The sequence below is a fragment of the Thalassophryne amazonica genome, chromosome 4 (genome assembly GCF_902500255.1).
Source record: "Thalassophryne amazonica chromosome 4, fThaAma1.1, whole genome shotgun sequence".
Lineage (NCBI taxonomy): Eukaryota > Metazoa > Chordata > Actinopteri > Batrachoidiformes > Batrachoididae > Thalassophryne > Thalassophryne amazonica.
In genome coordinates, this window is record NC_047106.1 from 23621997 (window position 1) to 23639806 (window position 17810).

General features: G+C 41.0%; 1 protein-coding gene across 2 annotated transcripts in view; it reads left to right on the forward strand.

The window, feature by feature from the left end:
- Positions 1-12207, forward strand: part of npas1 (neuronal PAS domain protein 1) — a 120251-nt gene extending 108044 nt beyond the window's left edge. The window contains exons 6-12 of one of the 2 annotated variants that reach the window (XM_034169250.1): positions 3228-3402; positions 6304-6419; positions 8675-8871; positions 8968-9074; positions 9228-9375; positions 10760-10872; positions 10975-12207. In XM_034169250.1, the coding sequence (XP_034025141.1) occupies positions 3228-3402; positions 6304-6419; positions 8675-8871; positions 8968-9074; positions 9228-9375; positions 10760-10872; positions 10975-12065 (1947 nt within the window). In that variant the 3' untranslated portion in view covers positions 12066-12207. The remainder of the gene's footprint in view (positions 1-3227; positions 3403-6303; positions 6420-8674; positions 8872-8967; positions 9075-9227; positions 9376-10759; positions 10873-10974) is intronic. The other variant, XM_034169251.1, reaches the window with a different exon arrangement.
- Positions 12208-17810: the final 5603 nt, after the last annotated feature.

A 17810-nucleotide genomic window follows, 5' to 3' on the forward strand; every position in this document is an offset into this window, starting at 1 on the left:
ACAGTCTGGTCACATAGGCAGGGGCGCGGCACCGTCGTGCACACACACAAACACACACACACACATTTCAATGATCTCGGTCTCTCCTCACGTCTCCCTGCTCGCCACATTCTATACCTGTTTTTATGTCTGAGCCTGACTCATCCTCTCAATCGCTCCGTCTCGTTCTCATCTTCTCATTTCTGTCTGATCTCTTTTTTTCCCCTCTCTCTCCTCCTGCTCGCCCCTGCTTGTGATGGAGTGATATTATTCGGATTGGTCTTAAGCCCAGTAAAGCCCATAAGGACCTGTTTGTCTCTCCGCCTTGTTTTCCAATACCACAGGGCCGAGGGATTGTGTCTCTTTCAGATGGCTGCTCCAGGGTACTGAGCAGAGGTAAACTTAGTCCTTGTTTAAAACTACAGCAATTCTTTTTACAGGAGAATCCCAATTCCTACACAGGCCAGAAAACTCAGACAGAAGGACAGACGGAAAGACGGACAGGTGTAAAAGTTTGATGTTTAAACATTAATTCAGTGAGTATATCAAACACCTCGTATTTATGCTCCTGCGTGAGGAGGAGAAGTGGGATGATGCTGTCTGTCTGGTTTTGGAGGTTCATCTAACCGATTGTTGGAAGTTAATGAGCATTCATAGAATGCGGTGGAAACAAGTGCAACTAGAGCGGCACTCATCAGTCCATCATACTGCATGCATGCCCTTCAGTCATTGATCTGCACGCAGTGGTGTGCAAAAGTTTTAGGTATGTGGTCTTAAAAATCAAATAAGATTCCGATGTGGGTTTTGTTTTCGATACCATTTATAAAACTAATCAATTATGACGATGTTGCAAGCCTTAAAAAAAGAAGCAGCTTGGTTTCTTTTTGTAGGTGTGCTGACAAGTGCATAAGTACATTAAAACAATTGCAGGTGATCAATGACCTGGGATTTGATTGTAAAAAACTGGATTAAATACAACCCAGTTTTAATTTAGATTTCAACAAAACTATTTTGTTTTCTTTTATATTTAATAAATATGTTTTCATTATTTTTCCCAAAGGTTTAGGCATGTGTAACTTTTTTCACCGTGCACAGATAAGCTCATTAAAATCTGAGTTGCTAAATAAAACTACATGGACACTTAGAGTGGACGCCTCATCTGAGCTAATAACAGCTGGTCACTTTGAGAGCAATCAGAGAATAATTTGAGAGTTTTTTCTTCTGTCAGGTCTTTGTGACATCATATGGCAGGAATGTTAGCAATAAAAGGAAAACCTATCTCCGAGTGTTAAAGCAATGAAAAAAAACCATTAAGACATATTTAGGAGGATGTAGCTCATGATTGAGCGAGTGGAGGTTATGTAATCCCCATGTCTGTGTTTGAGATTACTGCCAGAGATTATTGCCAAATTTCATGTGGAGATGAGCTGAACTCTTGATTAAATTTGGTGTTTTTTCAGAATAGCCTCAAAAATACTTCATCTCTTTCTATAACTAGGCAAGAGTAGTTTCCCTTTGATCTTTTCATGCTTTATCACATCATAAAGATCGATAATCACTTTGTTTGGTCACAATGTGCACTCATTTTTTCCCCACATAAATCCTACACATGGAACATCAGCAAAATGTTATTATCCTTCTTAATAACTACCTAATATAAATAAATAGCTAATATATTTTTTTAATTCTCACACCCAAGTATGTAAAGATTTGGGTGAAATTTATTATTGGTTCACAGAATATATTTTCCCCAGTGTGTTATTTAAGACCAACAAAAATCATCACTGCAAAATAAAGTTAGAACATTTCTTTAAACATTTATTTGACTTTAAGAATTTTGCAGCCTGTGCTTTTGGTGAAAATAATAATAATTAAAAAAATCACCAACGCTCTATTCTGTCATTAATTATTATTATTATTTTGAATGATATTGTGACATCAACCTGTGCGATTTGCAGATAATACAACATGAAAACTGGATCAAATCCCCCCCCCCCCCCCCAATGTTATCACAGTTTGAGGCTCTCCACGTTTCATTATGTCTCTGCCCGGTATTTATTATTTGATTCAAAGTGGGCATTAAAACATTAAAAGTCCAAAATAGGTAACAGCCACAGCTTTGTCTCTGCAGCAGCCATTTGCACATAATTTAAAGTCTGGTGGTGTCACATTTCTTCAGGATTGTTCCATATGGTGCCTGTCAAGTGCACGATTTAATAATGGGTTTTTTACAAGTAAAAAAAAAATATTGCAAAAAATAAATACAAGTTTTTTTTGAAAAAGTGCATCCCTTAAGCGTTTAAAGCTGTATTCTGTCACTCAGTGGAGTTTTGGAAACACCTCCATCTTTACCCCTCTCTGTTCACTCATCATCCTCTCATTCATCCGCTCCCTCAGTCCTTGTTCTCGTCTCTCTCTCTCTCTCTCCCCGGCTGTGATGTCCTTGAGGGCCTGCTGAAGCTCCCATAAAGCCTGCAGTAAATGGCTCTAATCCGGTAATAAATGGCTGTGTCCTACAGACAAGGGTGTGCGGCTGCTGCAGCCATGGCTTTATCAGATGGAATGATATTGGCACACACATGCACAGATGTAATAGAGGCCACGTTCATGTGTGCAAGCAATGCTGCTGCGCTCTCGGCTTCCTGTGCGCACGCTCACGCGCACGTTCATTCAGCATCAGATGGAATCGCACCTGCTCCGATTGTGCAACTTTTATGGATGCCACGCGAGAACGGCGCCATTATTACCTTTAAATGATTAGAGATGCGACTGTGATGCATTATGATGATGGGATCATATAGCGCCATAGCGTTGCTATTTACGCCTGCTGGGACGGAGTGCTGGCTGGAACTGAATGAAAGAGCTGAGGTGGGGTTGGGGGAGAGGTGGAAGAGAAATAAGACGAATAGTAATGTGACCTTTGGAGATACTTCACCTGTTTTTAATCAGCAAATACAATTGATTTTTATCTCCCCTGCTTTTATTTGTGTAATGTTGTTCTCGCGCGGCCCTGTGAGACTGGACTTAAATGTATGTGCACATGAGCGTGTGTGCCAGAATGTCTTACAACCTCCACACTCCTTGTTGAGTTGTAACCCAAAGCGGCACTTTCATTTTCCAGTCATAACGTTTATTGATTTTTTTTTCTCAGCGCCAGCTTGCATGTGTGTGTGTGTGTGTATGTGTACTTGTGTAGGCGTTTGTGTTGTAAACCTGTGCATTTGATCTGTGTTGGGACTTCTCTTCAGGTGGAGCTGACCGGCAGCAGCGTGTTTGACTACATTCACCCGGCCGACCACGTGGAGATGGCCGAGCGGCTGGGAATCAGGCCGCATCTGAGGGCCGAGGCCGGCTGCCACGTGGCACCCGAGAGTGCCTCCAGCTCCGCCTCCACCTCCTCACTGGCTGGCACACCTGAACCTGGTATGGATGAAACTCAGTTTGTAGACGGTGTGATTTGCCACTCCCCCCCCCCCGGCACAATAGAAATCCTCAGGACCGGCTTTGAGAGTGTTGATTAAATTTTTAAAGTAGTTTTACAAAGAGGATGTTAAGCATGAGGGAACATGTAAGTCACAGAGACCTTCACCCATAAAACAGCGCCCCCTAAATCCTCCCACAAACGGTGTTATTTTGAAAAGGTGAGCTGTCAGTGGTTCTGAATGTGGGATATTTAGCAGACTTTAAGTTATGTTAAAATTAAACCATTTGAAAGCCTAAAATGTTGCAAATAACATGCTACAAGTGTCTTGTATACTTTGTTCAAGTCTTCAATATCAAAACTTTTATGTTTTCTGCTTGATGCCCGACTAGAAAAAAAGCGAATGTTTAAGAACTTAAACTTTGATCAGATTAGTGAAGGCAACTTGAAATTAGATAATCAGATAAAACGTCATGAATTTGTAGAGTATCAGCTGTAGAAGAAATATACAGAGTACTGTGCATAAGTATTAAGCACCCTAATGTTGGTGTATAAGTGTTTATTTGATGTTTTTACTTTGTTAGTATGTCAGAAAATAACACAATTTAAAATTATAAAGCTTAAATATATGTATAAATGAATAAAATATTTAAACAAATTTTGTCCATGTTGTATAGTATTGTAGTGTTTTTAGATGAAATAAAAGTTATTATGATTAGCATTTGATTAGTGGTTTGACATTGAAAAGCGTTTCATAATTTTTCTGCATCTTTTCCTTATGATATTATTTTTAGCGTGTATTAAGGTTTTTGCACAGCACCATGTTGTACCCTTCCAATAGTTTATCCTCTGTTCTTCTTTTTTTATGTGTTGGTGTTAGATTTTTGTTGTGTTAATGTTAAATATTATGACTGATTGTGTGCCATCGCCACAAAAATAAATGGACTTAAACAATGAAACATGCAGTTTGTTGTTACCTTCACCAACAAAGTTGGAGGATGTTGTGCTTGTTTGTTTGTTTGTGAGCAGCCTGGAGCCCACATTTTTTATATATCGATATGACATGTTTGCGAAGATTCATATCCTAATAGGCAAGAAGTGATTAAATTTTCAAGGTCATAGTCAAGAAAAAGCTTGGGAAACTGGAAAAAAAAGATCTCGATCTTTAACATAAAATTAATTTTCAGAACTTTTTAACTAAAAAAAATATAAAATTTCTATCATATTTGAGAGTGTTATGTAGTATGGTACCCTGACTGACAAAGATTGATCCGGTGTCGCCGACCAAAGGGTCCCCCCTAAAAAACAGTCCACCCTGCTGCCTTCACTGTGCATGCGTAGCTGCAGTTCACCGATTATCACCTTGTTTCTGCTTCAAACTGCACTCCAGTCATCATCTATCTCAGCAACAGATATCTAAAGCTTTTGTACAACAATCATTTCCACATAAATTCAGCATTATTTCATAATAAAAGACGGGGGAAGCGATCAGAGTGCCACAGCCAGACAAGCTGCTACATTCACTGCACCTCCATCTCTTCAAAGCGTCACCGATTCTCGCCTCGTTTCTACTTAAAACGGCCTCTTTTCTGCTTAAAACTTTAGAATGATTTAAGAGGATTTACTTTGTCATCTGGTGTTTAATAATCCTATTATTCCCTTTGATCACTTTGGGTGTGGAGACTCAGTCTCAGATGAGGTGCTGTGGTCCCAAATGACGCATGCGCAGTGAAGGCAGGCCGGACCAATTTTTAGGGGGGGACCGTTCGATCAGCGACACTGGATCTGATCCAGATTACAGATTTTGTGACCATTTAAATTTAACATTAAAAACCCCATTTAATGTATATTTTACATTATATCTTAATCAAACGTGCTCCAATCGCTCTTATATTTGAAAGTGAGTTGCAGACTGGAACTCACTGCCACCTGACAAAGTTTGATCTGGATTGTGGATTTTGTGGACATTTGCATTTAATATTGAAAAGCCCATTTGATGTACATTTTGCTTTATATCTCAATCAAAAGTGCCTCAATCACTGTCATTTGTGACAGTCAGGTACAAACTGGCACTCAATGACTAGACTATGTTTGATGCGCATCTAATCTGTATTGTGGATTTAGCAAATATTTGATTCTTTTCAACATTGAAAAGTCCTTTTGATCTGTATTTTGTATTATATTTTAGCTTATGAAAACCCACTTCCAACAGGACTTTGAAAAATTTTTCTACGGTAAAAATTTGTGGAATTGGAAAATAGTGATGGTGGAGGTTTGCGCTTGACAAGCATGGTGCTCTATTTCTGTTATGGATTTATCTACACCACCAAAAGTGGACTGGGTTTCCAATTTTATGCTTGTTTGTTTGTCTTCCAGTTATCAGTCAGAAACCAAGTGCCAAAAAGCAATAACACATTGTGCATAGCAGAGATAACCAATGTTCTGTGAAAATTATCTGAAAAAGAATTCAGACACGAAAGGTTGAAAAAGAAACCTCACAACACCACAAAAACACTTCAAGTACATGAACTAAATACATTCTCCTGACATTTGATCACATCTAATTTATGTTATGAAAAGCCACTTTGAACAGGACTTTGACCTTGAAATTGTTTCCAAGGTAAACGTTTGTGGAATTGCAAGCTAGCGTTGGCGGAGGTTGGCGCTTTACGAGCGCAGTGCTCTAGTAGTTACTGTGTTGCTCCCCCCCGAAGGTTCTGGAGCTTTTTTAAAAACTGTTCGACCAGCTTTCAGGATGGACTGTGTTCATTTTTTTAATGAAACTTTTTGTTTGATGATCTTTAGCAGACGCTATCATGCTGCTGATTGTCTCATTATTTGATCTTGAAGATACTCTGCGGGGATGTGACATGATGTTTTAGCTCCTCCTCTGTTGTCCTCAGCAGCTCCGTCCAGTCCTCACTCTCCTGCTGATGATCCTCCTGATCGTGGATTCTTTATCCGCATGAAGTCCACGCTGACCAAAAGAGGCCTGCATGTTAAGTCTTCTGGATATAAGGTGAGAAACATCTGAAGTGATAAACTTCAGGTTGCTGGTCTTTTTGTAAACTTGTCTGCAGTGGACTTGTGCCAGTGTGCCACCTTATTTCACATAACAGCGTAAATTACGCGTAAACTGGCTCAGTTCTGTATGTGTGTGCATATATATCACTGTATGTTCACAAGAAGACTGAATTACCATAAATAACATTCCAGAAACATCAAATAAGGCGACACGCCCTGCCCATATGTGTAACAGCTGTTTAATCAGGGCACTGGGATCGGTGCCACCAATGAGGGACTGTTTGTTTTTGAAAAGGAACTTTAGTACAGGGACTGGTGCCCTTCTGTCAGATAAACACACAATTCTGTAATAGTTAGACAATGTTAAAAAGTGGACTTAAGGGACCTGCTAAAGCCAACAAATGGGGAAACTAGAAGTCACTCAGAGAGTGTATACTTCTGCCAAGGCCATTTATTGCAAAAAATGTCTTCTGGATCCTGGATAAAACATATTTTCACCATCAAATTTAATTCTTTTTTTCCTGGTCAGCTTGCTTTCATTTGTTGCTATACCCCTGTTACTGCATTTCAGGCCTGCAACACATTCTAAAAAAAGTTGGCACGCTAAAGCATTTACCATGTTGTAATGTTGCCATTCCTTCTCACAACACTTCAAACATGTCTTGGCCTTAAGGATATTTGATAAAGTGTTAATTTGTCCAGTTCATCCTGCAACCATTTAAAGATGTGGAACAGTATGGGGTCATTGTTGCAGTTTTCTTTTCAAATTTCTCCACACATTCTGTATCCATTCCCTCTTTGTCTGTCAACATATTGTTGTAGTGTATGCAGAATGTTGTTGTAGTGTATGCAGAATGTCTTGTTGAAAAAATATGCATGGACGTCCCTGTTAAAGATGATGCCAGCCAGGATTTTTGCCTAAGGCACTGCACATTTCCACGGTCATTTCACTTTTGATACATCTGAACGTGAGGGTGGAGACTGACGTATGCCACGTTTTTGTGCGTATGCACCCTTTGTACATGAGGCCCCTGGTGACATCACGTATTTTTTTTAACCTCATTATTACCCATAAATTGTTCCCAGCCAAACTATTTTGGATGTATATTAACAAATAAACTAAAGTTTACCACACAAAAAATGAAATATTATGGGCTCATACTGTATGCAGTGAAATTGACTGGGTTTTGTTGCATTTTCTATATTGTCCCAACTTTTTAACTGCTTAAAAATAGTGGACTATTCAAGTAGTTATTGAAAACGTTGGTTTGGATGAGAGCATGCTAACTGCGGACTCCTAATAGAAGTCTGAAGAACTCGTAGATCTTGATCATAGCTACAAGAAAACTTAAAATACAAAAAATGGGTGAATGCAGGAACATCTCTTAAATCACTTGTACCCACCATTTAGGAAGGAATCTGTCTGTACGAGTGGTTTTTGCAAGAGGTCTGTATTTAACACTGATAGATTTTGGTTGAGGTACAATATGAAACATTTTCTGTATTTTGTATGTGTCCCTGTTTGCTGGTGTCACAGACCGAACGGTCCCCCCCCCCCCCAAAAAAATTGGTCCACCCGCCTTCACTGTGCATGTGTCATTTCGGAGCTCAGCAGCACGTCTAAGACAGAGTCTCTTCACTCAAAGCAATCAAATGGATTAATGGGATTATTAACCATCAGATGATAAAGGTAAAACCTCTTAAATCATTCTAAAGTCCATTTTAAGCAGAAACGAGGCCGTTTTAAGCAGAAACTTGGCGAAACTCTGTGACAGATGCGCAGTGAACGCAGCACTGTGATCGCTTTGTCTGTCTTTTATGATGAAAAAAAGCTTCACATATCTGTCGCTGAGATAGATGATGACTGGAGTGCAGTTTGAAGCAGAAACGAGATGTTAATCAGTGAACCGCGGCTAATGACGCATGCGCAATGAAGGCAGGCGGACTGATTTTTATGGGGACCGTTCGGTCAGCAACACCGGCTTGTGTTTTTGCACAGTGAAATATGTGCACAGGTTCATGGTGGTAACTTTGCTCTGACAGGCTCTCATCACGTTTGTCATTCTGGCGTGTTTTATGGTTGTGATTTTATTTCGCTGCAGCAGTTGTTTATGTCTCGTGCATGGTGATGGATACGACTCGCCTGTGTTTAGTGCCGTGTAATACAAATTAACTGATTTATTCTCATTTTTTCTCCCTTCTGTGTGAGATCGTATGTAATGGTGCGTAACCTCTTCTCGGCCTCGTCAGGTAATTCATGTGACGGGGCGAATCCGCTGCCGACCTGCACTTGTTCCAGGCTCCACCCGCTCAGTCCGGCGACCGATGGGTCTGGTGGCGCTGGCGCACACTCTCCCCCCCTCCACGCTCAATGAAGTCCGCATGGAAAGCCACATGTTTGTCTTCCGAGTCAACATGGACCTCCAGGTCACATATTGTGAAAACAGGTATTTGTGATTTTTGCGTTTCTGGTTTCATGAGTAATCGGCCGATCGACCTCCCACTGGTTATTGCATGTGTCTTTTCACTGCATTTGCTGACAGGATCACCGAGTACATGGATCTGACCCCCGCAGAGGTGGTGGGACGGACGTGTTACCACTTTATTCACGTGGAGGACCTGGAAAACCTCCGACAGAGTCATGAGGACTGTGAGTTGTACCTTGCCTGCTCAGGGACTCTGCTGAAGTCTCATTCCATCCTGTTGTGATAAGCGCCCTCTGCTGTCACCATCCTGAAGTGTAGAACTCATTCCAGGCTTTTTTTTCTCTCCTCTTGTTGCTCCTCAACCTCCCGACTCTCAGTGCTGAGGAAGGGCCAGGTGGTGACCGGATACTATCGCTGGCTCCAGAGGAGAGGCGGATACCTGTGGATCCAATCCACCGCCACCGTCTCCATCAACCACAAAGCGCCTCACGAGCGCAATGTCATCTGGGTCAACTACGTCCTGAGGTCTGTGCAGCACGGCTGATATCAGCCCATGTTTATGTATGCAGGCACCATACTGTGTTCAGAGGAGGTTTCAACACACACCTGATGAAACGGAGCAAGATCTGCTCCAACAGACCCTTTCCAGCAGTATGCAAAAACTGACTTTTTTTAAAAAAGTAGTCACATGAAAGGTTTGCTATAATAACATTAAGATCATGACAAAAAAGTGAATAGATTTTTATGCAAACAATCAGGAATTCTTTATTTTAATTTCAGATTTTCCCCTCTCTAAGTAGTTTTTAAAATTTTATTTATTTGTTTTATTGTCACCTGTCAATTTCGGTTTCTTTGGTAGCTGGTAACAGGAAAAATGTTGGGTTTGAGTTTAGAGAGAAAGTTTAGAGGGAGGCGCAAGGAAACTTAAAGCTTTTTTGAAGCTTGATGAAGATTTGTGACCTATAATTATCTATCTATCTACATATATATATATAAACTTAAAACCCAAGCGGGGTGAATACTTTTTGTAGGCACAAACGTCATAATTACTGCTGACTTGTAATAATCTAAGTTTCTGAATCAGTCATTTTAATGAATCACTTTTCATTTTTCAGCATACTGCTTTGTGCATTACCTGCATGTTTTATTAATTACAATCTTTCGTGCACTTTTACATAATTCAGCTTAGCTGTGTGTGCAGACAACATTATATATATATATATATATATATATATATATTTATTTTTTTTTTAATAATTTGTAAATTAGCAGACACATTTTAGATGCTCAGTCTGCAAAAAGCTGCACAGATTCAACTTTGGTCCTGTATGCACACCTACAGACGATGGTGTAAAAAAAAAAGCACGCACGTGCACCGAACACAAACACGAGGAGTTATAAAAAATGTGTTCCTAGCGACAGCGCAGCCAGACTAAAACAAGAGGAGAAGGCTGAATTTCAAAGCTAATTGGGCAGAAGCTATATAATTACTACAAATGGATGTCAGAATTTTGGGGCTGAATGGTGTTTTAGTTAATTAGTGCTGTAATTGCAGGAGCTCATTAACGAACAGCCTCCTGCTCGTCTGAGCTTATCTGTGGATAGGTGGGCTGCTGGGCCTGCATCCGTCACTGTTGTGCATGTGTGCACAGCGGCAGTTTTGGAGGAATGAGTGTGTGTCGGATGGGGGTTAGAGGGGAGCGAGACGTTCTGGCGACTGCAGCCTTTTATTACGATGATTATGTGTTTGTTTCATTTGTAAATGTTCACTCTTACCTGCTGCACTAGTGTATTTTTACAGGACTAAGTGGCTTTAAGTGGTTGATTGTTTGTGTATAAGTCCACCTTTCTCCATCTCTTTTTCCCCCGTCCATCCATCCATCCATCCGTCCATCCATCCATGTGTTAGTCGAACAGAGTTGCCCGACACTCCGCTTGATCTCCTGCAGCTCCCAGAGAGCATGAGAGCAGAGCGCCTTCGAGTTAGTTCCTCCCCCACCGACAGCTCCCCGCAGGCCCGAGGTAGGACGCCACGCACATCACAGCTTTCCCATAATGCCCCCTGACTCGCCGTAACACGTGCCTGCACATCTTCTAATCAGAAACATCTCCCCTGCTCCTCAGGCTCGCAGCCAGTGAAGAGCTCTGCGAGTAAGAGTGAGCCCGACACCAAAAGCAGAGAGAAATTCGCCGCCGCCGCTATCTGCGCCGATGACAGGAGGAAGCGCCTGCTGAGGTCAGCCCCTGAGGGCGCTCCCCCCGAAAGCCGCCGGCGCCTCGAGGAGCTCCGTCATGCTGAGGAGAGCGTGTCAGCTTCTTCAGACCAGGCGAGCGAAAGCGAGGGGGAGGAGGAGGAAGAGACAGAGTGGGACCAGGGGAGAGATGGGGACAAGCTGAAACAAGAAGAAGGAGGAACTAAGCAAAGTCGGGGCGGAGACACGCCAACTAGAGGAGAAAGGAGCAGCAGGGTGCATAATGGCCGAGCTGTGATTCAGCAGTTAAAGAGCGTCGTAAGTCCGTCTTCCTTGCCCGGCAGCCCCAACATTAAAACTGAACATGAAGCCCTCACCACCGGGGGACGCTGGGGGTCACACACACAGACCTCCTCCTCGCACACGCCCCTCCACGCCACACAGCCCCAATCCTCACATACACCCTCCAGCAGCCTCAACGGGGACAGCCCCACCACGCCGATCCCAGACTCTTCATCCAGCAGTGAAGCTCCGCCCAAAGGGCTCTTCAGTCCTCCGTCCCCGGCTCTGTCTCCTGCCATGTCAGTGTCCTCCCCGCTGCCCCGTGAGGAGAGGCCTTTGTCAGGGGTGACCAGCCGGAGCAGTGGCGTTACTGGTGCAGGTAGCGGCCCTGACTTTGAGCTGCTCCAGAGACTGGCTGCAGGTGGTGCAGCCGGGCGGGTCCTCTTCCACCCTCTTGCTCTCGGCCCTCAGGGTCCTCAGAGCCTCTACGCCCCTAGCACCATCCGCTATGCTCCACCTGAGCTGCCTCCCTCCCACCACCATGGCGTGGGACACGGCGATGGCCTGCAGCTACGCTCGGACCACCACAAGGGACCCCCGCCGGCCTTCTTCCCCCACCTACAGCGGCTGGCCGGCCTTCCACCCTTCAGCGGTTTCTCCTCGTCTGACAGCCCGTTCTCCTCCGGCCTGCCCTTCTGTATGAATGGACTGAGGGGGGCTGCAGGCTCTGAGGAGGACTAGAAGGAGGGCGGGAGGTGAGAGGAGAAAAAGAACGGTGGGATCTGGTCACACTTGCATTTTGGCACTGAATTTTCAGAGGTAATTTCAGGTCATATTCGTGCACCGCCAGCCGTGAATTTGTTTGGATGCAGGAGCTGAAATGTATGTGAGATTAATTAATGCAGTAATTAGTTGGGGTGGGGAGGAGGGGGGTTGCTGATATCTGGGCATTTTCGACGTAAGCACCGGATATCTCAAACTGTGGCGGGTTTTGCTGATTTCATGCCATGTTTTCATAACAGACACATTTACTATTAACACGCTGCTCTGTTTTGGATTTTCATTCATGAAATTTCAGGCGCTGTTTCCTAAAAATCATACAAGCTTCACAAAGGATGTGACTAAATTGACTTCAAATCTTCAATAAGAGATCGCTGCAGGAAAATTTACCTTAATAATGTAAACGTAACGACATTTCATAAAAGGTTTGATTCATGTTGTTTATGACCTTTTTGTGTTCCCACATTTTTATCAGTCATATAAAATGACAGGGAGTGCAAATGGATTTTAAATCATTCACTGGCTAGGATTTGCTCACTTTATGGAAAAACAAACACATTTAAGAAGAAAAAAGACGCAAAGACACCCAACATATATAAATAAACCACTGACAAAACTATACAAATCTACTGAGCAGATGTAGATATAAGTAGATAAGCAGTATTTCTTGCCTATGTTTTTCAGTCATTCTTACAATCCACTGGCTGCTTGTCCAGTCATGACTATGCTACAGCAGCTTGGAATTTTTAGCGAAACATCTGCATTTATGTCGCATTCCAGACCATCAAAGTAACTGTGGCTCATCATGAAGTCGCTTTTTGTGGACATTTGTTCAATTCTTACAGTTTAGCTGTGCTCATTGGACTATTATTCCTCTTATTTTGCATTCAGACTATGCTGTCTGAAATAAGGATTCACTCAGACTATTTTTCCGTAGTTGTGGCCAACAGGGAGGGACGGTGGACCCCCTTCACCAATATTTACAGGATTAAGCTCTGCGACAGTGACCGGAAGCATTTCTCTGTTCGTCTTGATAGGATTTTGTGATTTAAGAGTTTTCGTTAATGAAAAATTGTTTAAAAGTAGGGCTGAATGTTTTATCAAACGTTAACCAAAATTACAATTTGGTAATGCGTTTGTCAAACTCCAAAGGCTGCAGTTAGTTTTACAACATTTGTTTGCATATACTGAACAGACGTTTGGTGATAATGTAATCGAGGTGCATCGTAGGGTTTCACATTGAAATAAACAGTTTAATCCAGTGATTCATACCACATCGAAAAGCTCCCGAACACATTCTTAAATGCAATAATAGATTTTTTATTAACCTAAAGGCATACCAATCCACATTTGTGAACTACTGTTCCTATATTCAGACTCCCCCTGCATGTGAGTTTACTGCCACCGGTAGCACAATGCTCCCGATAAGTTAATTATAATACTTGATGTTTTAAACGAATTAGTAAAATTTCACAGATGGGATGTTCCCCAAATAGTGACGCTGCCAGTGGTTTAAAATCTGTACAGAGTGATGTTTTATGAGATGCCATCCTTTGATGTTTTATGAGATGCCAATCTGACCAACTTAATGTTGGTAAAAATTTGAATGACGCTCAACGGATGTCAAAAAACACAACGAGCTATAGGCACAATGACTTCATCTAACACAAATGGCAAGAGGTGCAGTCCATTTTAAAAATGACATGAAATATAAAATAACAAAATGCTAAACTTGCATATTTAATATAAATTTGGCTCAGGTTGTAGCTCTTAAAATAGATTAAAAAAATTACAAGTCTTGAATTGTTTATTTTATTTTATTCCACTTTTCATAGGTTCTTTGATATCTGAGAAGGACCCGTCATATGGAGAAAATTTCCCATTACTTCAGGTACTGAGGGGCCATCAGCCCATACTGCCCTTTTGAAATATGAATCACTACGTGACAGATTATCATCTTCAGCAATCATAAATATTGTGCTGGTCACATCCTAGGCATGTTCTCCAATCAGACATGGTTAATATTATTATAAGTGAGTAATATTTTAATGTTCTCTTTAGGGGTAATGCTCCATAACATGTTTTACATGTACAACCCCTGGCAAAAATTATGGAATCACCGGCCTCAGAGGATGTTCATTCAGTTGTTTAATTTTGTAGAAAAAAAGCAGATCACAGACATGACACAAAACTAAAGTAATTTCAAATGGCAACTTTCTGGCTTTAAGAAACACTAAAAGAAATCAAGAAAAAAAGATTGTGGCAGTAACGGTTACTTTTTTAGACCAAGCAGAGGAAAAAAATATGGAATCACTCAATTCTGAGGAAGAAATTATGGAATCACCCTGTAAATTTTCATCCCCCAAATTAACACCTGCATCAAATCAGATCTGCTCATTGACATTGACCCTATGCCATGACATTGACCCTATGTATCTTTTTGCAAGGAATGTTTTTGCAGTTTTTGCTCTATGGCAAGATGCATTATCATCTTGAAAAATGATTTCATCATCCCCAAACATCCTTTCAATTGTCCAAAATATCAACATAAACTTGTGCATTTATTGATGATGTAATGACAGCCATCTCCCCAGTGCCTTTACCTGACATGCAGCCCCATATCATCAATGACTGTGGAAATTTACATGTTCTCTTCAGGCAGTCATCTTTATAAATCTCATTGGAAAGGCACCAAACAAAAGTTCCAGCATCATCACCTTGCCCAATGCAGATTCAAGATTCATCACTGAATATGACTTTCATCCAGTCATCCACAGTCCACAATTGCTTTTCCTTAGCCCATTGTAACCTTGTTTTTTTCTGTTAAGGTGTTAATGATGGCTTTCGTTTAGCTTTTCTGTATGTAAATCCCATTTCCTTTAGGCGGTTTCTTACAGTTCGGTCACAGACGTTGACTCCAGTTTCCTCCCATTCATTCCTCATTTGTTTTGTTGTACATTTTTCGGTTTTTGAGACATATTGCTTTAAGTTTTCTGTCTTGACGCTTTGATGTCTTCCTTGGTCTACCAGTATGTTTGCCTTTAACAACCTTCCCATGTTGTTTGTATTTGGTCCAGAGTTTAGACACAGCTGACTGTGAACAACCAACATCTTTTGCAACATTGCATGATGATTTACTCTCTTTTGAGAGTTTGATAATCCTCTCCTTTGTTTCAATTGTTTCTTGTTTCTTTGTTTCTCTCGTGTTGGAGCCATGATTCATGTCAGTCCACTTGGTGCAACAGCTCTCCAAGGTGTGTTCACTCCTTTTTAGATGCAGACTAACGAGCAGATCTGATATGATGCAGGTGTTAGTTTTGGGGATGAAAATTTACAGGGTGATTCCATAATTTTTTCCTCAGAATTGAGTGATTCCATATTTTTTTCCTCTGCTTGGTCTAATAAAGTAACCGTTACTGACTGCCACAATCTTTTTTTCTTGATTTCTTACAGTGTTTCTTAAAGCCAGAAAGTTGCCATTTGAAATGACTTTAGTTTTGTGTCATGTCTGTGATCTGCTTTTTTTCTACAAAATTAAACAACTGAATGAACATCCTCCGAGGCCGGTGATTCATTATTTTTGGCAGGGGTTGTACATGGTGAAATACTGAACTGAAGCTTTACTTTCAAAAATTATATTTCAAATCACATCACAATTGCCATATCTGTCAGAAAAATCACAATTTGATATTTACCCTACATCATTCAGCCCCTATTTAAAACAGTTTGATACTGGACAAGGACAAGTACCTTCAATGATTTTGTGATTCTGTTGTTTTGATTTTTTTACTTTCCTCTTTATAGCTAAATCAGGTGTGTTACATCAGCCATGACTGCCAACACAGTCAAATAAATAAATTAATATGTAACTAAAATAAATTAAGTGGCACAGTATAGCACATCTTACTCTACAGCAGTGGTTCCCAAACTCTTTCTGCAGGACCCCCCTTTTATAGTGTATATAAGAATATTTTACCCCCCCCCCCCACACACACACACACCACACACACACACACACACACACACACACACAGAGTTTTGCTTCAAAAACTGCACTGAAATTTTAAACATTGTAATTTATACAAAACTACAACTTCTTATTGAGCAAAACAAAATATACAAAGTGACAAACCATTTTTACAGTGGAATTTTTAAAAGCAACATCCATTGAGGATCTTAATTTATTTTTCTCCCAATCTTGTCCATATTCTGCTGGTTGTGTGCAAGCATCATCAGCATCAGTGTTGCCACATACAGCTGGTTTCCAGCCTAAACGCTGTTCAAAACGCATACAAAACTACATAACTATAAAAATATTAGTTTTTTAATATATAATTTTTTTTTTTTAACTAAATAGGAATAAATATTTTAACTGCCCCGGTTACTTAGTGTGTCATAAAAAGCAATGGCAGCCGAGGCATACATAAAAATCCTACAGTAACAAACTGTTTGCAGCAAACCAAATTCATTTGCCTGGCCATGCCCCACACTTTGGGAACCACAGCTCTAAAGTTAGCTCACACTATTCACCTTAGATAATAGTCGTGTCTACTTAAAGTCCTCACCTGCACCCTTACAGCAGTCTACGATCATCACAGCGGACCTTTAAACCCGTCGTCGTTTAAGCTTCCTATTGTTTCGTGTTTAGCAGCAGCAATTTTGTGCTGAGGCTCAGTCACTGTTTTGGCCAAGGGAAGCCAAAATGGAGTTGGCTATCATATTAGCTAACAGTGTAAAATTTCTATAATACAGTTTTATAAAATCCTGCTCTACTGGAGAATAAAGCACTCCGAACCACATTAATATAATTTTCAGTGAAGTGTTAGAGAAGGTGGATCATACTAAATACATTCTCCTCAAATTAAAACTCTGTCCGAATGCTAATTGAGGGGGCTAGCTAGCTAGGCTAACTTAGTTGCTGCAGTGGCTTAATGCCGAGTCATCTGTCTAGCTAGCATGCGGCCACCTTGAAAACAAGCTGATGAACCTCATTTATCACTAAATAATGTTTTTGGCTCATAATAGTTGAATATTTGACTCTTCTCCTCTTCATGATTTTTACTAAATAATGTTAATCTCCAAACACAACATGGCTCAAAGATGACAACACGTCAAGACATTGACGAGCTTCCAGAGCTATCTGTGAAATTCATGTTACTGAATTCCAAGTGTGACCAGATCGGTAAAGGTAAAAATGAATGCCGCAGCAGCGTGACAGAACAGAAAGATGTTGAAAAGGGCAGGAAGGACAGACCTGGCAGGACATTTAGCCTCTGAGGACATTACTAATTGGACAATGAGCTGAATAACTGTGATCGAAAGTATTTGACAAGTCGCAGCTACGGGGGATTGAAAAGTGACAGTGACTCAGAGGAAAAAGGCGACATGGAAACTTTGGACTGGTCGTCCCCAGTGAGCGTCCGTCTCTGCAACAATAATGAACTCTGTGTCTTTGTCTCAATGACTGTGTTTATTTCTGTGTCTCTTCTGCAAAGAGAAGCCATATTGTATATAGAGACAAAACCATAAATATCCTCAGCTTCCATCCTGATTAACCGCATTAACACCAACACAAAGAAAGAGATGGAACGTTTGGAATATAAATTTTTATTATTGCAGTATTACACAAATTGTCTCTCACACTGGCATCAAGGTAAGACTTTAAATGGATGGAGGCAGCCGTCTGCTGTTTTTGTACCATGAGTC